Source organism: Cervus canadensis, chromosome 10 (assembly GCF_019320065.1).
Source record: "Cervus canadensis isolate Bull #8, Minnesota chromosome 10, ASM1932006v1, whole genome shotgun sequence".
Taxonomy (NCBI): domain Eukaryota; kingdom Metazoa; phylum Chordata; class Mammalia; order Artiodactyla; family Cervidae; genus Cervus; species Cervus canadensis.
In genome coordinates, this window is record NC_057395.1 from 32,889,798 (window position 1) to 32,914,592 (window position 24,795).

The 24,795-nt window shown below is 38.8% G+C and overlaps 1 protein-coding gene across 1 annotated transcript in view; it reads left to right on the plus strand.

The window, feature by feature from the left end:
- PTER (phosphotriesterase related) overlaps positions 1-24,795 on the plus strand; it is a 73,721-nt gene that overhangs the window by 46,959 nt on the left and 1,967 nt on the right. Inside the window, exon 4 of the mRNA XM_043479626.1 lies at positions 18,557-18,697. Coding sequence (XP_043335561.1) covers positions 18,557-18,697 — 141 coding nt within the window. The remainder of the gene's footprint in view (positions 1-18,556; positions 18,698-24,795) is intronic.

Genomic DNA, 24,795 nt, shown 5'->3' on the forward strand with positions numbered 1-24,795 from the left:
AATGATGCTTGCTCAGTTGCTCAGTTATGCCCGACTCTTTGCAATGCCATGGACTATAGCCCACCAGGTTCTTCTGTCCATGGGATTGCCCAGGTAAGAATACTAGACTCGGTTGCCATTTCCTTCTCCAAGCCAGAAATTCAACTCGCGTTTCCTACATTGGCAGACAGATTCTTTACCACTGAGCCATCAGGGAAGCCCTAGAAAATGATGCTTGGCTTTAATAGAACATAACCCTTCACTGGAAATTGTGAGATAAACCTTAACTTCTAAAACAGTAGGGCTTCTCTGTTCAGAAAATCAAACTATACCCCTGATCAGGGAACTAAGATCCTACATGGCCATGCAGCCAAAAGATTTAAAAAATAATTAAATAAAATAAAATTGAGTCTTTAAAAATATTTTAATAAATCACAGAACAGACTTTTGAACTCTGTGGGAGAAGGTGAGGGTGGGATGTTTCGAAAGAACAGCATGTATATTATCTATGGTGAAACAGATCACCAGCCCAGGTGGGATGCATGAGACAAGTGCTCGGGCCTGGTGCACTGGGAAGACCCAGAGGAATCGGGTAGAGAGGGAGGGGGGAGGGGGGATCGGGATGGGGAATACGTGTAAATCTATGGCTGATTCATGTCAATGTATGGCAAAACCCACTGAAAAAAAAAAATAAATAAATAAATAAATAAAAATATATATATATAAATATATATATGCATACATATATATGTCTGTATATATATCTGTTTATTTTTTACTCATAAAATCAACATATATAGGTACACATATGTGTGTACACACACTTGTATATGTATTTTCTTTTGAATGATAAAGCTATACTATCTCAGTTTCATTGACTGCCATTTCATTGCCTCTTTTTATTTATTTTTTTTAATTTTTTTTTTATTAGTTGGAGGCTAATTACTTCACAACATTTCAGTGGGTTTTGTCATACATTGATATGAATCAGCCATAGAGTTACACGTATTCCCCATCCCGATCCCCCCTCCCACCTCCCTCTCCACCTGATTCCTCTGGGTCTTCCCAGTGCACCAGGCCCGAGCACTTGTCTCATGCATCCCACCTGGGCTGGTGATCTGGTTCACCATAAATAATATACATGCTGTTTTTTCAAAACATCCCACCCTCACCTTCTCCCACAGAGTTCAAAAGTCTGCTCTGTACTTCTGTGTCTCTTTTTCTGTTTTGCATATAGGGTTATCGTTACCATCTTTCTAAATTCCATACATATGTGTTAGTATGCTGTAATGTTCTTTATCTTTCTGGCTTACTTCACTCTGTATAATGGGCTCCAGTTTCATCCATCTCATTAGAACTGATTCAAATGAATTCTTTTTAACGGCTGAGTAATATTCCATGGTGTATATGTACCACAGCTTCCTTATCCATTCATCTGCTGATGAGCATCTAGGTTGCTTCCATGTCCTGGCTATTATAAACAGTGGTGCGATGAACATTGGGGTGCACGTGTCTCTTTCAGATCTGGTTTCCTCAGTGTGTATGCCCAGAAGTGGGATTGCTGGGTCATATGGCAGTTCTATTTCCAGTTTTTTAAGAAATCTCCACACTGTTTTCCACAGTGGCTGTACTAGTTTGCATTCCCACCAACAGTGTAAGAGGGTTCCCTTTTCTCCACACCCTCTCCAGCATTTATTGCTTGTAGATCATTGCCTCTTTTTAAAATGGCCTAGGAAGGAAAGTTGAGCTTGACCTGACATCAGTCAAACACAGGACATCCTAGAAAATCCTGAGACCAATCCTAGAACAGTCACCCATTCTGTACCCACACAGGGATGATTTAGGGTTCCAGTGTCTTAAAAAAACAGTACTGTCCCTATAAGTATGAATATTTCAGAGCACAGGCAAATTAGGGAAAATGGCCTCACAAAAAGGAGTGCAGTGGGAAAAACAAACCAAATAAAGTAACAGACGAAAAAATTCAGGGGGGCAGAGGCGGGCAACTTTAGCTTTTTTGATGTGAGTGTTCACAGCAAGACAGTTCCCAGGCTAACGTTTGACTAGGTCATCTTTTCACAGACTCTCCGAGGTCCACTGGGCTGCACACACAGTCTGATCTGTATTGAAAGGGCAAAGACTTCAGCTTCTATAATGGGGACACATCACAAAAGAACATGTATTTCGTGTAACAAAATGCAGAGACAACACACACAAAAAGAAGAGAATCCTGAAAACAAGGCTTTCAGGAAAACAACAACAGAAATTTGGGGGCATAAAGGAGAAGATTCTGAACCCACAGGCTGTTGTGGTCGCCAGTAGCAAGTTAAGATGCTGGCTCTGTCCTGTGACCCTTTTTTAGGACACAGGGCTTTCTAGCTTTTTACAGGCTTTCAATCCCTGTAAAACTGTTCATTCCTCTCTTTAAAGGTAGGATTTCTATCATTTGAAAATAGAAAATACAATTACTTCAGAGTCAGAGTACTTAATAGTAGGGAAATATAAGTAAATAAATGATATATGATAAAAAATAAAATACTTCAGGGTGTCCATAATCCATTAAAGCAATAAATATTTTTGAAGATATGTAACTCTTCACTTGCATTCAGACATAGGGCATTTTATCTTAAAATACATGCACATACACATAAAACAACAACAACAACAAAACTGTGATAGGCCTAGCCGAAAGCAGCAGTTGGGACCCTGAGAGGGAAGGGTTAATGAATGGCCATCACCTTAGGACACTAAACCACATTGTTGTCATGTGACCATTTCTGACCTGCTTCAGGTCATTTGCCTGGAGACGACAGCCTGACAAGATAAATCTGCTTCTGTGTCTAGTCCCCTCCCCTAACCATCTGTTCTCTTTAGGAAATGCAGGCCGGTGGAAGTGCCCAGGAATGCAGCGGGTGTAACCCCAGGGAACATCGCAGGGGGGTGCCCTTGACAGTTACAGCCACCCAAAGTCAACATTTGTCAGAAAATAACACCAGCACTTCTGTGTTGCTGTCTGGGCTTTTAATCCACAAAGGCTTTGTGCCTTTTAATCACTTACTAGAACTTGACTATCTGTTAAAACTCCAGCCACATTTTCAGGTGGCATGTCATCATAGCCCTGCCTCTGGGCCTGGCCTAATACAGGGTATATGTGATGGAAGAAGACAACCCAGGAAGGGTCTTGTTGCTATCTGCCTCCAAGGAAGTTTTATCTGCAATGGACTGTAGAGTAGCTGTGGGTATTTTTATGATAACAAAATTCTTTCATTACCAAGGAAGGTGGGGTAGAAAGACATGGTTGGAAGGTATTTGGGCACTAGCTATTTATTGATCAAACTCCAAGCCCCTGGGAGGGCAACAGACAGGTGCTGTGCTTCAGTCTTTTTCTACTTAATTATGTATTTAACAAAACAGAGGGCTTTGATGGAAACCCAGGGCCTAGAGTTTGATTAGGGGCACAATGATAATTAAGTGCAGGAACACGGCACATCTCTCTGAAAATTTCTCCCCATGGAAGGCAGAGGAATTTTACCTGAGGGTTTCTGAAAGAGAAGACAGGGCATAGGGGATGGACGATCAACACGTGTTATTCTCTTTAGCCGTGATTATTCATGCCAAATTTGCCCACCTCTTCAAAGGATGCAATTTTGATACATTTTTCATGCTCTTAATTAGATGAAGTAATGGAGTGAAGAATAATTTCATTTATTCTTTCACTCACCAAATATTTGTTAAGTGTCTAAAAGTACCATATATCAGACACTAGGATGTAGCAAGGAGCAAGACCCACTTTCTGGCTTCAACATGAATAGTCCATTGTGATTATGGTGGCTTAACCATAAGGGCGTTTTTGTAAAGCCACCCCCAAATAATCATTTGGTATCCTTGGAACTGTATCCTTTTAATTCCTATGCATACTAGTGAATTAATATGAAACCATTCAAAAACAATTCCAGGCAGAAATTTAGCAAACTTAAACTTGACCAAAATATTTTAATATATGTAAATAGAATGGAAATACTTTAAAAAAATTAGCATGTTTTGCACGTGAAATGGTTTATAACATGTAGAATTCTCTGCATACAGTGCTGTATTTCTTAATAATTTATTGTTAGGACTATGCTTTTGCATGCATTATATATGAAATGTATGTGGGGACAGGAATGAATATGCATTGTAGAGTATATACATTATACACAGTATATATAGTAAAGACAACTTATTTAGTCAAATTGACTCAGATCTAACTACTGAGTGAGAAATGCAGGCACTTTCCTGGTGGTCCAGTGGTTAAGAATCCACCTTGTAATGCAGAGGACATAGGTTCAGTCCCTCATCAGGGAACTGAGATCCCACATGCTGCAGGGCAACTAAGCCCGTGGGCCACAACTAGAGAATCCATGCACTACAATGAAAGATCCCAAAGATGCAACAAAGATCCCATGTGCGAAAACTAAGACCTGATGCAGTCAAATAAATAAATATTTTTAAAAAACCAAAAACAAACAAGCGAAAAAAGAAATTAATCAGGAACAAAGTAAGGCCCTGATAAGCACATGAGTATTTTTAAAAGCAAATATTTACTAATGACACTGCTCCTTTCCCATTTCCTAATGTCCACTGACATTTCGTCTGTCACCACTATTGCAGACGATAGGAAAATATAAGAAAAACTAGATGCCTTTAAACATGTCACCATGCCTAATGGATAAACTTAGTTATTTCTGCAATTAAATTTTACATAAGAATCTACATTGCAACCTGCAGAATGGTAGAAAATATTTGCAAATGAATCAAACAACAAGGGATTGATTTCCAAAATATACAAACAGCTAATGCAGCTCAATATAAAAAAAACAATAAAAAATGGACAGAAGATCGAAATAGACACTTCTCCAAAGAAGACTCATGGATGGCTAAGAGGCACATGAAAAGATGTTCGGCATCACTACTTATTAGAGAAACTCAAAACTACAATGAGGTATCACCTAACACCAATCAGAAAGGCTATCATCAAGTGGGGTAGGACAGACTAAGAAAGTCGAGGGTAGGACGAATTGAGAAAGTAGCATTACATACATGCACTGTGCTGTGCTTAGTCGCTCAGTCATGTCGGACTCCTTTCAACCCATGGACTGCAGCCCACCAGGCATTCTCCAGGCAAGAATACTGGAGTGGGTTGCCATGCCCTCCTCCAGGGGATCTTCCCAACCCAGGGATTGAACCCAGGTCTCCCGCACTGCAGGCAGATCCTTTACCAGCTGAGCTACCTGGGAAGCCCCATATATACACTATCATGTGTAAAATAGATAGCTAGTAGGAAGCTGCTATATAAGACAGGGAGCTCAGCGTGGTGCTCTGTGATAACCTCGATGGGTGGGGTGGTGGGGGTGGGGAGGCTCAAGAGGGAGTGTATATATACATATATACACATACACACATATATATACACATACACATATACACACACATATATATACACACACATATATATACACATATACACACACACATATATATACACACACACACATATATATACACACATACACACACATATACACACACATACACATATATATACACACATATATATGCACACACACATACACACACACATATATATACACGAACACATATATACACACACACATATATACACACACACATATATATACACAAACACACATATATACACACACACACATATATATACACACACACATATATACACACATATACACACACACACACACATATATATATGGCTGATTTGCATTGTTGTACAGCAGAAACCAACACAACATTGTAAAGCAATTATCCTCCAATTAAAAAAGAAAAGGAAAAAAAAACTCTTCAAACAACAAATGCTGGAAAGGGTGTGGAGAAAAGGGAAACCTCCTACACTGTTGATGGGAATATAAATGGATACAACCATTACGGAGAAAAATATGGAGGTTCCTTAAAAAACTAAAACTAAAGCTACCATATGATCCAGAAATTCCAATCCTGGGCATATATATGAAAAAAATCATAATTCAAAAAGGTACATGTGTCCCAGTGTTCATTGCAGCACTATTTACAGTAGCCAGGACATGGAAGCAACCTAGATACCCACTACAGAGGAATGGATAAAGAAGATGTGGTGCATATTTACAATAGAATACTACTCAGCCATAAAAATGAACAAAATAATGCCATTTGCAGCAACATGGATGGACCTAGAGACTGTCATACACAGAGACAATCTCTGTCTCAGAGAAAGACAAATATCATATGCTATCACTTATAGGTGGAATCTTCAAAAATGGTAAAAATGAACTTATTACTAGAAATGGAGTCACAGACATAGAAAGCAAATTTATGGCTATCAGGGGCGAAAGGAGGCAAGGGATAAATTGGGAGATTGGGATTGACATATACACACTAACATATAACTATATATAAAACAGATAACTAAAAAGAACCTAGTGTATAGTACAGGAAACTCTACTCAATACTATATAATGACCTATATGGGAAAAGAATCTAAAAAAGAGTAGATGTATTTATATGTATAACTGATTCACTTTGCTGTCAGCAGAAACTAATGCAATATTGTAAATCAGCTATACTCCTGGAAAATTTCTTAAGAAATCTACATTGGTTTGTAGAGCGTACTCAGTGAGACAGAAACACACATAAAACATGAGCACATTTCAGTGTGGTGTTGTGTAGTGACACTGGCCACAGCTATCCCTTCACGAATGCAGTGCATATTCTATGCCTGTCTGGGACAATGGAGAAAGAGAGGGTCCTGGGGACACAGTGTCTGATCCTGCCTCTGACAACAGCACCTACTTTCTGAGTGACCTTGAGAAAGTCACTGAAGCCTCCAAGTCTTTTTTGCTCATCTATTGAAAGGGGTTAAGAAAAATTATTTTTTAACCTTTAAAGTGTTAGGCAAATTTCCCCAATTATTGCTTGTCATAGTTTTCCTTTTACTATTTAAAAGAAGTAAAGTAAAAGTAAAGTAAAAAGACCTGTTTAGAAAGAAATAGAAAATCCAGACAAATATTGGACAAACTGAAATGGAGCAAAACTACTTAGTATACCTAAAAGTGCTGAATAAAATGCAGCTAATTAACTTATGCTGGTAATTGGTATGTGTTAATTATCCCAAATTGCACTCTTTAACACAGACACTTGGGCAATTCAGCCCAATGTCAACAACAAATGAAGACACTGGTCCTGTCTTCTCTCCAGCGTATTATAGCCACCAAAACCTCCCACAAGTAATTTTTTCCTCTAAAGCCATTTTTCATGACTCTGACACCATTCCCAAGAAATGTGACATTTTAACAAATAGGATTGCCATGTCTATGAGATTTATCTTCACTCTCCTCAATACCATCATTCCATGAACTATGTATCGCTTTACATGAAAAACGCAACCTCTTTTGTGCTCTGTGGCAGCTGCAAAGTTCATATGGTAAAAAGCTCTTCCTAGGGTGGATAAACTGTGAAATGCATTTTAAAATGAAGTTTTAATTACATTTTGCAATTCAGAGCCAACTTCTGGTTTTAGTGTAATTTAAACAAGGGTTTTTCTCTCTTGCAGCCATCTGTTCCTTTTCCTTAAGCTTACACTTATGTCATAATATTGAAAATGTGACGTCATTCTCTCCTATGACGTCATTAAACATCTCTGTAGGATAATGGGCCCAAGCAGACAGTTGAATCATGTTTGTTCAAATATATAGATAATGGGGAATATGCAAAATAAATACATGGCAATCTAAATTATTTCTCTATGGCTTTTTATTCACAGTTACTCTCTACAGTTGGGAAGCATAAAAGTAATCCTTTATCACAAAAAGAATCCTTTAAAGAAAGACAAAAGAATCTTTAAAATACCTACATGTATGTGAATAAACTAGTATAATAATGTGAATGCACTGTGTGAATTGATGGTTTTGTGTTTGTGTGAAACCAAAATTCCCGGTAAATATTTACTTGAAGTAATAAATTATACTTTCTGGCTATATACAATGTTTAGGCATTGTTGAGGGAATAGTCTTACATTTAAAACATACCATTCTATTCAGTTTCTGTTTTTGACATTAAAAATAAATTAATTGAAATTCATCAATTAAGAACTTTTCAGATTTTGTAATTAAGCTGTAACTGGCACTAGTAATATAGGAGTATATGTGACTAATGTTTTAGAATTATATTAACAGTGAATTTATCAATGTATAGTAATTTATATAATTTATTTTAGACATATTATAAATATTTTAAAAGTTATTTTAGTTATTAAATCAATAGTTCTAGGTGAGTTTAATAATTCTTTCAAGTAGCTGTTGAAGAACTCTCATAAAATTGTAAAGAATCCACACGGTACTATCTCCACAAATATTCATCAGTTTTAAATTAAGAAATTCAGTGACGAGGGAGACAGAATTTTGGGGGCAGTTTCTTTCATGGTAAACAATTTTTATAATAATCAGTCATTGAAATTCAACATTGTTTTAAATAAATCAGTTGTCTATAAGCATCCCTGTATTATTGTATTTTTAAATTAAAGAAAATTTTAATTACTTGGTCAAATTCATAAGTTTTGGCACTGAATATATTCTGTGTTTCTAGATGTGTCAGGCTCTGAACTCGTCTCAAAATAGATCAAGACTCATAGTGCTTACCCTCCAGACCCAGAAAGTCACAGGTTGGATGGCTGATGAATTCCAAAAAAGTCACTGCACAATATAATGGAAAGTGCACTAGCCTAGGAGCTAGAATTCCTGGATTCCTGAGCAGTTAAGAGACCCAAGCTTTAGTTTCTTCATTTCTGCATTCGTGTTAACACGCGGCATCTGTATTTCACCAGTTCATTATGAATTTCAGAACCTGCCCTTTTCATGCTCTTGGTAGCATTTAATGATGCCGACATATAGTGAACTGCTCACAGCAGGCCCAAGTTTCTCCTTCTCCACTTCTGTCACGATGGGGAACAAGTCCCATCACTTTACTCTTCCTTCTTGCCCTGTTCTGGTCTATGACAGCATGATTCTCCCAGATGCTAGCCTAAATTCCCCTTCCCTTTGCACCCCCACAAAATAATAACCATCTACCCCACTAAGATCTCCAAATACAGCCCCTCCTATCCATTCTTCTGTTGTTAACTTAATTCAGATCCTCATTTGTCCCCTAAACCGCTGTAATTATCTCCAAACAGGAAATCACTCTCAGTTTTGCTCCCTAATCTAGCGTCCATGTTGCTACCATTTGGATCTTTCCAAACACAAATCTGCTTTACATATCTCCATCCTGATTTACAGCTCTTCAGAGGTTCCACGTCACCTGCAGCACAAAATCCAAACATCCTGGTCATTTGGTCCCTACCAGTCTTTCCAACTCATCTCCCATCCTTTCTAGATGCACAGGCAGAAGCTGGGCAAAAGCCACACTGATCATGATTTTGAGTAACCTATGCTGAGTGTTCCTACATGCTTCTCACATGACCTCATCCCTCTGATGTGAATACAACATTCTCTGATCTACGAGGCAGAGCCTTTCTTCAATATACATCTAATCAGAGATGTTTTTCTCTATGAAGCCTTTCTTAAATGAGCCAAGCAGTGTTTGGTATCTCCTCTGTGTCAACCCAGATCCTAGGAGTACTTTTTTAGACTCGGTAAGGTCTGAAAAGCAATGATCTGTTTCCATGTCTATTTTCCCTATTGGACAGTGATTTTCTTGAAGGACGGGATTCCATATTATTTGTCTTTGTTTTCCCAGCTTGTACATCATAGTAAATAAATGATCAACAATATCTTATTAGATGGATGAATGGATGGACAGATGGATGCATCTCCTTCATGCACATTAGCGCTGATAAATTCAGCCTTATCTTCCAGAAACAACAAGCTCTTTTACCTCTCAATAGGTGTTCTTCTGGATTATCCATCCTTCATCTGACACTTGAACCCCACCAACCTACATCTGAATAGTTTTCTTCAAGACTCAACTCAAATGAGTTGCCTCTTTCATTATTCTTCCACAATATTTTGTATGTATTGTACTATAAAAAGCTTTCAACACCTTTAACTGTAATTATTAATTTAAATATGTATTTCCTTCCCTGACTTTCAGTTCTTTGAGACTGCTGCTTAAATTTCTTATTCATAGGTGTATTCCCAACACAAAAGCTAGCACAGGGTAGGTAACAGTACAAGACAGTAAATGTTTGCTAAATTAATTCATGAAGGTGTGCTTGAATGTATGAAATGAAATCATATATTTGCAAGTTCTTTGAAACCGGAAAAGCCCAAGACAAATGTTAGGTAATGTTATCATCTGGATCACACCCACGTATCATATCCTTTCCTCTGCTTCTTAGTTCTTTCTTCCCAGAGAGCTCACAGGCCCTTGTCTAAATTATCATTTCACACAGATTTCCTTGCTCCCACTCAGAGTGCATTTTGACATTAAACTAAACCCCTCAGCTCTTGGATAAAGATCTAGAATATAAAGAGGTTTGAAAAACAGAATCAGTCGTCTTGCGTTTCAGTACTGGCCTTAAAAACGTACGTACGTGATAACCATATTCTGAAAACGAAGACAGCCAGATGGTGTCAGAGAACTGTTTTCTTAGCTAATAGCAATATATTTGTCATCAATGTATGCCTGTTCCTTATAAAGAGAGAGTCTGTTTACTGGTTGAGGAGCAAACAGAAGAAATGATATAGTATCAGTAACAAGAATAAATACTTGATACGAACATCTCATCTTCCTCTTGGGAAATTCCAGGATATTTTACAGATAACATTGTGATCAACATTATTGACCTTGAAGAAGGGACTTTCTCCAGTGTGAAACACAGCAGCTCTTCTGCATCTTACAATCACCACATTATTTAGGGCAAGAGGTGAAAGATATTTACCTCAAAGGCTGGTGAAGAGTGGAATAAGAAAGAATGTAATTATTCATGGAAATAGAATATACGGCAACCCACTCCAGTATTCTTGCCTGGAGAATCCCACGGACAGAGGAGCCTGGCGGGCTATAGTCCATGGGGTCGCAAAGAGTCGGACATGACTGAGCGACTAACACACATAGAATATGGAATGAGGAAAACTGGCTGAGGTTGACACCTTCGCTCTTACAAGAAGTGCTATGAGATCACTGATGACTGGGAGGGGCAGGACCTCTGTTTAAGCCTCATCTGAAAGACGTCAAGCAGAGTATATTTTTCCCCAGTACCATTTTGACATCTGGGGTCAATCCTTTCTCCAAGCGGAAAAAAAAGTCACATGCATAAATGCAACTTCAGTAGCATCTTGACAGTCCCTGGAAGTCATCCAGCTGATTGTCAGTTGAGTGTAGTTAAGTCACCTTGTTAGACATTCTGTATGCTGGGTGAGATGCTTTTGTGATGGGGTGTATTTCTCCATAGGGAAGTGCTGTCCTAGGGAATGTGGCGGCGAAAGTGGGTGGATGCTCTCATCACAAAAGGAGCAGTGGGGTGTAAGACCAGGACATCTGAAGACGAATACAAATTGTTCTTATTCACCAGCTCTTCATTTCAGAAGTTAAGGACTCCCAAACTTTTCTGAGACTTAGTTTCTTCATCTATAAAATGAGGACAATCATTGAGGGTGGGGCCCTCATGATGGGATTAATGCTCTTCTAAGAAGAGACACCAGAAAACTTGTGAGAATGTGGCTGCCTGCAAGCCAGAAAGATACCGCTCACCAGACCTGACCATGCTGATACCCTGATCTTGGATTTCCAGCCTCCAAACTATAAAAAACAATATATGTCTATTGTGCAAGCCAAAAAATAATAAAAATAAAATGGATGCTCATACTTTTCTCATGTAGTTTTTGTAAGAATTAAATGATATGGGGCCATCTAAAATGCCTGAGGATTATTAAGTGTTTTATCTTCTTGCTTCACTTGCTTCTCCATCCTACCACCTCATTAATATCTAATCCCAAACTTTTTTTTTTTTTTGCAGGGCTCTCTTCTGAAAAGTATGTATGACCACTGACACTAGTTTTCCCCATAGATTTTATACTGTGTTCCCTTCTTTAATAGGGAGAATTTAAGTGAACTCATTTCTTAGTTGCCTTCACACTAATGTTCGGTTATCTAGGCTGTGTCACATCACCAGATATCACTAATAATAATATTGGGTTGGCCAAAAACTTCATTTGTGGTTTTCTTCCACAACATCTTATGGAATGAACTTTTTGGCCAACTCAATATATGCATGTGTATGTATGTGCAAGGCTTCTCCAGTGGCTCAGTGGCAAAGAACCCATCTGCCAATGCAGGAGACTCCGGTTAGATCCCTGGGTGGGGAAGACCCCCCTGGAGGAGGAAATGCCAATCCACTCCAGTATTCTTGCCTGGGAAATCCCATGGACAGAAGAGTCTGGTGGGCTACAGTCCAGGGTTTGCAAGAGAGTCGGATGCAACTTGGCGACTAGACTAAACTAGAGACATGTGTGTGTATATATATATATATATCTCCTGGCTTTTTAATGACAGCAAATTTGTCTGTCTCCTTTTTTAACTTCATTTACCCAATGTCTAAAACATGAGCCTAATTGCTTCTTTTCTGAAGTCTTCTCCCCTATACGTTACTGTGAAATTTGTAACAGTGTTTTACAGAGGGACCATTTCCCTCAAGTGGCACTCCTTTCTAATTCCCAGGGATTACATTTGACACTTACACGTGTAGATGAATCTTACTGAACATGTTCATCTTCCTCTAGAAACTTACCATGCCATATTTCAGATGACATTTACCATCCAGGCAGGATTTATATGTAACTGATGTCTGGAGGTCTGGATGCCTGCATTCCCCATCCCTCCCTGAGATAAAGCTTTTGGAAGACCACATACAGGAGGATCACGCAGTGTCTCATGGGCCACTGTAAGGCCTTGGCTCTTTCTCGAGGAAAATGAGTAGCTGTTGGTGGGTTGTGAGCAGACCTGATTTGACTTCGTTGTGAAGACAGACTTTGGTGGTTGTAATTGAATAGACAGTAGCAGAGCAAAGGAAGAGAAACAAGGAGTGTTTGAGCATCTATTGCAGAGATCTTGCAAAAGATGATGGAGTTTTGGACCAGGAGAGCAGCAGGGGAGGTTGTGATGTATCTGGATTCTGGTCATATTTTGAAAGTCAAGCCATAAGTCTATTTGATGGGCTAAATGTAGAGGGTTTTACAGGAAGAAAGAGGAGAAAACCCCAAGGTTGTTGGTCCGAGCAGTGGATGGATGCAGTTGCTATCAACTTAGATGGGGAGGGTGCTGCAGCAGCTGGTTTGGGGTGGGACATGAGGGGTTTAGTTCAAGGCATGTTAAACTTGAGTTGTCTATTAGACATCCAAGTAGAGATGGCAAGCAGGCAATTAGACATGCGAGTCTGAACTTTGGAAGAAAGGACCTCACCATAGAAGACCCTTAATATGTGACCCTTAATATTTGTGAGAGGTTTATAGCAACCTCAGGTTCTAAGATAGTAAGCAACAGTCATGATTAATAGAGCTCCTTCTCCTTCTCTGACCATATCACTGGAAATATCCAGAATGACATAATGGTCAAATCCTGTCTATGATATGCAGTGATTAAAGACCTCCACAAAATAATCCTTTCTTATTTGGGGAGTAAATTTCTCATTTTTCAAGTGCAGTTTGAAGGTACAGTGGGGAGGGAATTACATTTCAAAATAAAAATTAAAAAACATGATGCACATACAAAGTCAATGCAATTCTGGAAAATGTCCTTTGAGGATAAACTATTTAGCCATAGGAGATGTCACATAGTATGATGATTAAGAAAGTAGATTCTAGCCTCGAAATGAATTTACATTCCAGCACATCACCTTGCATATCTAATCTCTATGCCCCAGTTTCCTCATCTATAAACCTGAGACCAGATGGGATTATACAGAATATTAAGTGAGATAATAAATAAAAAGCACATACTACAATGCCAGAAGCACAGTAAGTTCTTATACTTGTTGGCTATGACGATGATAAGCAAATTTATTTTTGTTTTCAGTTGGAACTAAGACTGAAAGATTTTCTTATAGTTTTTCATTTACCATGGATATAGACTCACTATATCACTTAAATACTTAGAAAACTGAGTCTCAAGGAATTTAGGCCTAAAGAAGCAAAAAGACATTGCAATCAGAAATAAGAGTCTGATCCAACCTGTTATGGGCAACTCCATTGCTTTTCTTGACTCCCCACCCGGACCCACCCTGGTATTTTGCCCATATTGGTAATTAACAATTGGTAGTTAACAAACCAAATGAACTGCCTCAAAAGGAAAAAAAAAATACTAAACTTATCTCTTCCCACTTATGTTAATTGTGTATATTTCATTTTTAAGCATGATTCTTTGGGGAAAACAGAATATGTTTACTATAGAAAAACACATATTCTTTTAGCCGAGTAATTTTGGAAGCAAAAATGGTCTCCATGGTAAGAAGAAAGAAAAGGAGTAGTATTAATAGAAGGTGGCACCGAGCTAATGTGCATTTTATAGTATAAAGGAAAGAGTTTTTTTAGCCTCCCTGCCTAAAACAACATCATGAACTAGAAGTTATGCTAAATTGGTGAAGAGAATAAAAAGGAACCAGCTACAATATGATTGCTCATAATCAGAGTCAAGAGCCAGCTCCCAGGAAGCAGCCCGGGACAGCAGAATCCTCTCACTTATGGACACAGAGGCTTAACTGGTCCTCCTAGAGTTTGGAAGAGAGGCTCTGAAAATACTTCTGACCTCTTAGAAGCAGATTTATAGACATATAATAGTGCTTTAATCCTGGCATCCTGATGTTGCCAAAGTAATAGAATATCATAATGGAAAAAAGTCTAATAAGACAATGATTATCTGATGTTCCACTTCTTCTCCAGGCCAGCTTTGGATCCTGAACAATCTCTTCTTTTCTCTTAACTCCCCTCACACAATATTTAACGAGGCTTATTTTCCCTTATTTTTTTCCATATCGTCTCCTGGTAGGATCCTTTCTTTCTTCATCCTTCTTCCCTCCCTCCCTTCTTTTCTTCCTTCCTTTCTCTCTTCCTTTTTCTCTTTCTTCTTTCTGTTTTTGAATCTCTATAGTGATGCTTTAGGGGTTAACTTTCAGCTCAGTTCAGTCGCTCAGTCGTGTCCAACTCTTTGAAACCCTATGGACTGCAGCACGCCAGGTTTCCCTGTCCATCACCAATTCCCAGAGCTTACTCAAACTCATGTCCATTGAGTCGGTGATGTCATCCAACCATTTCAACCTTTGTCCTCCCCTTCTCCTCTCACCTTCAATCTTTCCGGGCATCAGGGTCTTTTCCAATGAGTCAGTTATTCACATCAGGTGGTCAAAGTATTGCAGTTTCAGCTTCAGCATCAGTCCTTCCAATGAATATTCAGGACTGATTTCCTTTAGGATGGCCTGGATGGATCTCCTTGCTGTCCAAGGGACTCACAAGAGTCTTCTCCAACACCATGGTTCAAAAAGATCAATTCTTCGGCACTCAGTTTTCTTTATGATCTAACTCTCACATCCATACATGACTACTGGAAAAACCATAGCTTTCATTAGCTAGACCTTTGTCGCAGAAGTAATGTTTCTGCTTTTTAATATGCTGTCTAGATTGGTCATAGATTTTCTTCCAAGGAGCAAGCATCTTTTAATTTAATGGGTGCAGTCACCATCTGCAGTGATTTTGGAGCCCAAAAAGATAAAGTCTTTCACTGTTTCCATCATTTCCCCATCAATTTGCCATGAAGTAATGGGACCAGATGCCATGATCTTAGTTTTCTGAATGTTGAGTTTTAAGCCAACTTTTTCACTCTCCTCTTTCATTTTCATCAAGAGGCTCTTTAGTTCTTCTTCACTTTCTGCCATAAGGGTGGTGACATCTGCATATCTGAGGCTGATATTTCTCCTGGCAATCTTGACTCCAGCTTGTGCTTCATCCAGCCTGGCATTTTGCATGATGTACTCTGCTTATAAGTTAAATAAGCAGGGTGATAATATGCAGCCTTGACCTACTCCTTTCCCAATTTGGAACCAGTCTGTTGTTCCATGTCCAGTTCTAACTGTTGCTTCTTGACCTGCATACAGATTTATCAGGAGGCAGGTCAGGGGGTCTGGTATTCCCATCTCTTAAAGAATTTTCCACAGCTTGTTGTGATCCACATAGTCAAAGGCTTTGACATAGTCAATAAAGCAGAAATAGATGTTTTTCTGGAATTCTCTATCTTTTTTGATGATCCAAAGGGTGTTGGCAATTTGATCTCTGGTTCCTCTGCCTTTTCTAAATCCAGCTTGAACATCTGGAAGTTCATGGTTCACATACTGTTGAAGCCTGGCTTGGAGAATTTTGAGCATTACACTCCTAGCATGTGAGATGAGTGCAATTTTACGGTAGTTTGAGCATTCTTTGGCATTGCCTTTCTTTGGGATTGGAATGAAAACTGACCTTTTCCAGTTCTGTGGCCACTGCTGAGTTTTCCAAATTTGTTGGCATATTGAGTGCAGCACTTTCACAGCATCATCTTTTAGGATTTGAAATAGCTCAACTGGCATTCTGTCACATCCACTAGCTTTGTTCATAGTGATGCTTCCTAAGGCCCACTTGACTTCACATTCCAGGGTGTCTGGCTCTAGGTGAGTGAGCACACCTTCGTGGTTATCTGGGTCATAAAGATCTTTTTTGTATAGTTCTTCTGTGTATTCTTGCTACCTCTTCTTAATATCTTCTGCTTCTGTTAGGTCCATACCATTTTTGTCCTTTACTGAGCCCATCTTTGCATGAAATGTTCCTTTGGTATCTCTAATTTTCTTGAAGAGATCTCTAGTTTTTCCCATTGTATTGTTTTCCTCTGTTTCTTTGCATTGATCACTGAGGAAGGCATCCTTTTCTCTCCTTGCTATTCTTTGGAATTCTGCGTTCAGATGGGTATGTCTTTTCTTTGCTCCTTTGCCTTTAGCTTCTCTTCTTTTCTCAGCTATTTGTAAGACCTCCTCAGACAACCACTTTACCTTTTAGCATTTCTTTTTCTTGGGGATCGTCTTGATCACTGCCTCCTATACAATGTCATGAACTTCTGTCCATAGTTCTTCAGGCACTCTGTCTATCAGATCTAATCTCTTGAATCTGTTTGTCACTTCCACTGTATAATCATAAGGGATTTGATTTAGGTCATACCTGAATGGTCTAGTGGTTTTCCCTACTTTCTTCAATTGAAGTCTGAATTTGTCAATAAGGAGTTCATGATCTGAGCCACAGTCAGCTCCCAGTCTTGTTTTTGCTGCCTGTATAGAGCTTCTCCATCTCTGGCCTCAAAGAATATAATCAATCTGATTTCGGTGTTGACCATCTGGTAATGTCCATGTGTAGAGTCTTCTCTTGTGTTGTTGGAAGAGGGTGTTTGCTATGACCAGTGCATTCTCTTGGCAAAACTCTATTAGCCTTTACCCTGCTTAATTTTGTACTTCAAGGCCAAATTTGCCTGTTATTCCAGGTAACTCTTGACTTCCTACTTTTGCATTCCAGGGGTTAACTTTATGTATCCTTTTTATCTGTTAGAGTTTAAATTTCTTGAGATAATCTACTCTTGTTCCAGACTTGACTCTTCTGTCTGAAGCCTGCACTTATCCTATATTTTTCTCCTTTTCCGTTCATTTACATAGTCTTACAAAGAGTGATATTTTTGCTATGATCTCTACTAAAGTGAGAAGATACCCATAAAATTAGCATAAAATAATAAATTCTATTTAAAAAATAAACACACCAGAACATAAATATCTATAGGAGCATTGCCCTTTCAAAAAAAATTACACTGATATTCACATAGGCTTTGGGATTAATTTTAGAACCACTTTATGATCGATCGTCACAAACATCATGTGATGTTGCCTTACCTTGGCTTTATGTTTCATGCAGATCAGTATTACTCACCTAATTCTCCAGTCCTGGCCAAATTTCCTTTTTGATAGTTTCCATAGTTCACATCAGTCCCCTTTTCAAACGAATATAAAGCCTACCCTGAAGACAGTTCTGGAAGAGAATTACAAACATTGTTTTTGAGATGGCAGCATAATTAAAATTTCTATAGTTTTGAAGTCCTTGAGATGAGAAAACTCCCTTTTGGATGATAATGTTCCCTAATTTCTGGGCTTCCCTGGTGGCTCAGACAGTGGGAAAAAAACTGCCTGTAATGCAGGAGACCCAGATTCAATCCCTGGGTTGGGAAGACCCCTGGAGAAGGGAATGGCAACCCACTCCAGTATTCTTGCCTGGAGAATTTCATTGACAGAGGAGCCTGGTGGTCACATTCCATTGAGTTGCAAAGGGTTGGACACAACTGAGCAACTAGCACTTTTACTTCACTTTTCCTAATTTCTAGTAACAATTGAACTGAATATTTTATAGTCACATCCTAAAAGCCAACTCCAAAATTCTTTTACTTGATTTCAACTATATTCCAGTACATAGTGTGCTTAACACTTTAATCTGTATGTGTGGAAAACATGGTCTTGATAGTAACCATATGTATGTCTTCTTGTCTCTAGGACTATCCTTGATAAGAAGGAACTACTGGAGTTTGCTCAGCTTGGCTGTTACTTGGAATACGATCTCTTTGGTACTGAACTTTTTCATTATCAGTTCAACCCAGATATTGACATGCCCAATGATAATAAAAGAATTAAAAGGTAAATATGATGAAATCTCTCACAGCATTTCCTCTTACCATTTCTTCCTGATTTTCATATCTGGGTGGGAATTAGTAAAGATTCAGAAAACAATAAGCAGGCGGAACCAGAGACTTGCAAGGGAAAATATATCAATGCTGTTTCAGGAAGGCAAATCTCTATATATTATTTCAAGGAGAAAATGAGTCAATCTAAGTAGGCAAAAGCTTAGCAGAGCCTTAGAAGTTCAGTGCAGATGGGCAGCTGATAAGAAACACAGATAATACTCAATCTCTGCTCTGACAGTAAAAGAACAAAAGACATTTCCCTGTTTCCATTCCTAATGAAGTAAGCTGTTTCTTTCTGAGGTTGATCACACCAAAGTCCTAACCTTCTGCAATGAATTTTTAAAATGTTTATTAAAAATATCCACTAAAGGGGTAATTGCAACTGAAAGGCTATAACGTCAAACATTATATAAAATCCAACCTCTCAAAATTGTTCAATATTTGTGAGGGAAAACAAATAATTGTAGAAGTCATTCTCTGCACTCAAGTGGAAATTTTTGAGAATCAAGACTAGATGGTTACCTGGTTTGCCTTGGTTACCTGGTGATATGGAGAATGAATGCACCAAGTTAGGGAACCTGGGAGGTGAAATAGATTTGGGATCCGCAGGATGACTTTAGTTTGGGAATATAGTGTTGCTACCCATGGGGCCATGGGAAAAGGGTATGAAGCTCAGGACAGACTTGGACATGCAGCTAGACATTGTTGGTTTGCATGTGACAATCAGTAGCGTGGGAATGAATGAGATCACTCCAAGAAGCAAACGAGGACAGAACCCTGGTGACCACCCACATTTAAGGGATGAACTCAGAAACAGTCCCTCAAGGACAGGTTGAGAAATCTTCAAAGCATTAAGAATATCAGGGAAATGCATTGTTATGGAAGTTGGTGGAGAAGGATACTTAAAGCAGAAGGACTTGAACCCTTGTTCTAAGTGGCAGATACCAAGAGAGATAAAGATGGAAAAGTATCCATTGGATTTCACCATCAGTAAGTTTTCATTTCACAGTCAGTAAGTGCAGCCTTGGCAGAAAAGGCTTGAGGAAAGACTAGAAAGTGAGGAAGAAGACAGAGAATATGGAGACTACTCTTTCAAGAAACTTGGTAGTAAAGTGAAGGAGGGTTGCAGGACTAGAGCTAGAAGACAGACGGGGGACTTCCCTGCTTGTCCAGTGTCTAAGACCTGCATGCTGTCACTGCAGAGAGCCCAGTTCAATTCCTGGTCAGAGAACTAGATCCCACATGTTGCAACTCAGAATTTGCATGCCACAACTAAGACCCGGCACAGTCAAATAGATAAGTAAATAAATATGAAAAAAAAAGAAGACCAGACAGGGCCAAAGAAAGGTTTTGTTAGGAGACCAAGAGAATGAATCCAGGGACTTGGTGTTTATTCTATAGGGTTATTATAGAATTTATATGAAATAAAGCATGCACCTTTTAAGTGAGTATCTGGGGTATACTACGGAAATGATCAGTCAATGTTAACTTAAAAAAATCTGGACAGATAAGAGATATAGAGCAAGACTCCTGAGGAGACAAAGAGATGGAATTTGGGCAGCAAATAGCACTGGCTGATTCATGTTGATGTATGGCAGAAACCAACACAACATTGTAAAGCAGTTATCCTTCAATTAAAAATAAACCAATTTTTTTTAAAAAGGAGGTATGCTATTTCCATAGAAATGAGAGGAGGCAAGGCAGGTAACGGAGTGAGTGCCGATCAATGTCTTGGTGAAAGGAACAGAACACTGACGACAGATGGTCCCACTTGATCTGAAAGTGCCTGTGAAAGAGACATGGTCATCTCCTGTGAAGGAAGGAATAGATTCAGGGCAGGACCTTGTATAGGAGGATGAAGGCTGGGAGTGGATGGAGAGTGACTGACAGAGATACTGACTCAGGACATGTTGTGTGGAAGACCCAGTGGAGGCCAGAGATCATTACTGCTTGACTGTCTATTAGCACCAAGCTGCATGATTTGGTGGTTATTGTCCTAAAAAAATGTTTTGTGTTTTGGTAGTAGGGCCAAAAAGGTTTTGTGAGTAGAAGTAATAGATGTAGACAGAGAGAAGGTTGGGATTCTGTCTGAAGAACACGCTTGATATCCAAAGGGGACAAGGGCAGGGTTGAGATGAGGGTCATGAGGTCCAAGCTAGAGGGAAGAAAGTATAGAGAGAGATGGAGAGATATCTATCAGTAACAGACAGGGGTAAACCCCTGGATGCTTTAATGAAGTGAGTGAATACAGAACATGGAAGAAGGTGAGCCAAAAACTAGAAAGATGCAACTCGTGGTCAGGGAGGAAAACAGAAGGTTGAGTAGAGAAGTAGTTCTCCATGATGACAAAAGCAGAATAGTGTTTTGAGTGTAGAAAACTCGTTGGAATAAGAGTAAGCCAAATTGGAGTAAAGAAGTGATGTCCAGAAAACGTGAGGCTTGAGCAGCACATGTACTACTGTGACCATATGTACACTGGGGTATGGGGAAGGTCTAACAGCTTTAGGGTCTTTCCCCTGGGCTGTTGATCTTTACATGCATGTCTTCTGCTGTCCCTTGAACTGACATACCTCCTTGATGAGCTCATTAATTAAAATACCTTCCAGTTTAATATCATTAGAGAAAGATAGTTGAGCAATGTCACGGTAGTTACAAAAATATGAGACACTCACTCTACATCTTTAAACTGCCTTGACTGCCCTGACTAGTATCACTAGGTCTCTTTTTTTTTTCCAACTACTCAAACCAATTCTTTGATTAACAGATTTATTGTTTGTTTGTTTTATAATTTAAATTTACTTGCCCATAAGTACCATTCAATATTGGCAAACTGTACTAGCTTGAACCATACTCAGAGGTGAATATTCTCTGGAATTTAAGATGAGCCTGTGTGGTAGATCTTTCTCATCTTTCATGATCTCAAAATCATGACTTCCTGATGAATGCCCTAAACACTATTTTACAATTCATCTTGGAAATAGGAAGCTTGCTCCCAGGGTTCGCTTCCTTTCTCTAAAGCCCCCTTGTGGCAGTGAGGTGTATCTTTTCTACCCCTATGCTTTGCATAAGGCTCCTAGACTTTCTGGAATGAAAGAGGGGATCCGTAGAGGGATATCGATGGAGATATGAGCTTTCATTGTGCCAAATGTAAACATTCTAGATGTATGGAACTACATAAAAATTTTATGTATATATACACATCTGTGTTTGTATATATCTATGTGTCTGTATATGTATGTATCTTTAATCTTCTGTAAATTATAAGTCATACAGAGTGAAGTAAGTTAGAAAAACAAACATCATGTATTAACACATACATGTGAAATCTAGAAAAATGGTATAGATAATCTTATTTGTAAAGTAGAAATAGAGACATAGATCTAGACAACAAATGTATGAACACCAAGGGGGGAAGGGAGGATGGCATGAAGTGGGAGATCGGGATTGACGTACGTACATTACTATGCATAAAATAGATAAATAACGAGACCCTACTGTATAGCACATGGAATTCTACCCAATGCTCTGTGGTAACCTAAGTGGGAAGGAAGTCCAAAAAGAGGGGATGAATGTACAAGTATGGTTGATTTGCTTTGCTGTACAGTAGAAATTAATACATTGTAAAGCAATTATACTCCACCAAAAATTAATTTTAAAAAAGCCACGCATTAAGTCACTGGACTCCAGTACAGCTCATGGTGATTATTAAATGACCTTTTGGGTTGTGTGCGCCCTAGTTTATTCCCTTGTCCCCATCTCTTGGGTGCTTGGTTTTCAGCCCTCATCAGCAGTCCTTCTCCGAGCTTCAAGAATCGTAAAGCTTTGAAGTGAACAGAGAAGCATGCTTCTGCCTACCTCTGGTTTTCAGCACCAGAAATTCTGTGTCTAACACCTGTTTTCAATCTTCTGCTCCATTTCTCAAATCTTATTATATCTCTGCCTTTTCACACTTTGTAGTCTCTCTCTAATATTTGTTTGCAAAACACTAACTCATTTGTATTTCTATAATTACTGTGATTTTTTGTCTTCTCATCTGTAGTGGTTCCTTCCTTCTGGCAGCCTCTCTCTAACTACTGTTCTTCTACACAATGGCACAGCATGTGAGATGATCCCTTATTTTAGGAGCAACCAGGCAGCTTTCTTGATAGTCAAGATAAAATTATGTTTCTAGAACCAGAACATTCTCTTTCTCATGAGATAACTAGTCTTCAGTTTCTTGACTTACTGAGTTCTAACAGTTCCTATTTTCAAATGAGTATCTTTCCTTGCTACTGCGAAATTTAGTAACTTTGTGTTCCAGGATATGACTCAGGCCTCTTACAGGTATCTGTTTATCTATATGATATGCCTCTGTAAGTAATAAGATATCATTTTTTCACAGACAAGGAAAAGAGACAAAAATGTTGAGAAACGCTCAGAAAATACATGGGGGAAAGTATACCTTAAAATTTCCTGTAATGGGAAATTCCTTTTTAATTGTGGATCAGGGTTTGTCACCCTAAGTTTCAGCATTATGCATGCATCTGTGAAATATTTCTCTTCCTTCATAAATGATGATATTGCTGTCTTAGATAATTCCTTTAAAGAGAGGTTGTTCCAAAAGCAACTTTAGATCAGAACTTTTGGAAATTATACAAATTTTAAAGACCAACAAACCAATGTCCTACCCCTATATGGGGGGAGGTGAGGGTATATGGAATACAGAGGTGGGGGATTAAGAGGTACAAATATTAGCTATAAAATAAGCTACAAGGATATATTGTACAATGAAGGGAATATAGTCAATATTTTATAGTAACTATACTCAGAGTATAACCTTTAAAACTTGTGAATCACTGTACTGTATACCTGTAACTTACATACCATTGTACATCAACTGTCCTTCAATAAAAAATAAAGAAGCAAATAATGATGGTGGCACAGATAACGCTCCCAAGTATTTTTAGGACACACTTGGGGTACATGTGGTATGACTGAAGATTTCTAGACGAAACACCCAGGTTGGCTCTTTTCTGGCATCCCTTTAAGTATAATTTATTTTAAAATGTATGTTCTCATATAGAATAGGTAACTAATGAGAACCTACAGTATCGCTCAGGGAACCGTACTGAAAGCTCTGTGGCGACCTAACTGGGAAGGAAATCCAAAAAAGAGGGGAGATATGTATACACGTGGCTGGTTCACTTTTCTGTACAACAGAAACTAACACAGCCTTATAAAGCTACTATACTCCAGTAAGAATTAATAAGAATAAAATAAAATGCACTTTCGCAGAAGGCAAAGCTTTGTGTTCAAGTGTGTTGTTGTGGCGACCCACATTTTGCTTACCGTTGTTGTTGTTTAGTTTTTAAGTCATGTCTGACTCTTTTGAGACCCAATGGACTCTAGCCTGCCAGGCTCCTGGCATGGAGCCATGGGATTTTCCAAGCAAGAATACTAAAGTGGGTTGCCATCTCCTTCTCCAGGGGATCTTCTGAGACCAGGGATCAAACCCCCATCTCCTGTACTAGCAGGCAGATTCTTTACCACTGAGCCACCAGGGAAACCCTTTGCTTACTGTAGTATTCATTAAATATGACTCATGCACTAGAATGCCAAGAAGTACTATTGAAGCAAAAAGGATACCTTTCAAATAATTAGCCCTTGGAGGAAAGTGCTGCCCATCTATCTAGATCCATTGGGGAATTTAGGGGCCAACAAGAAAATATAGAAAAGGTCAGAGAACAGCCAGGGTCTCCAAGCTGCATGTCCTGCCATCAGAGACCCATGGAAGTCACGGCAGACACTGCCCAGCGTCCAGACATCCACAGATGGTGGCTGTCACGAGGGGACTGACTCACACTACGGATTACAGCACTTAAAGCAAACAGGATTAGATGTTTAGACAATAGGCAGGAAGCCTTCTATAGTTCACTGACTATAAATTTAAAGGAACAGTCCATTATTTATAGCAATCTCATCGACATAGAAGGGAGACAGAGTAAATTTTTATTGGTCAATTTAATCCAATGCTCCCACACTACTACAGAGCAAAAATACCCATCAGCTTCA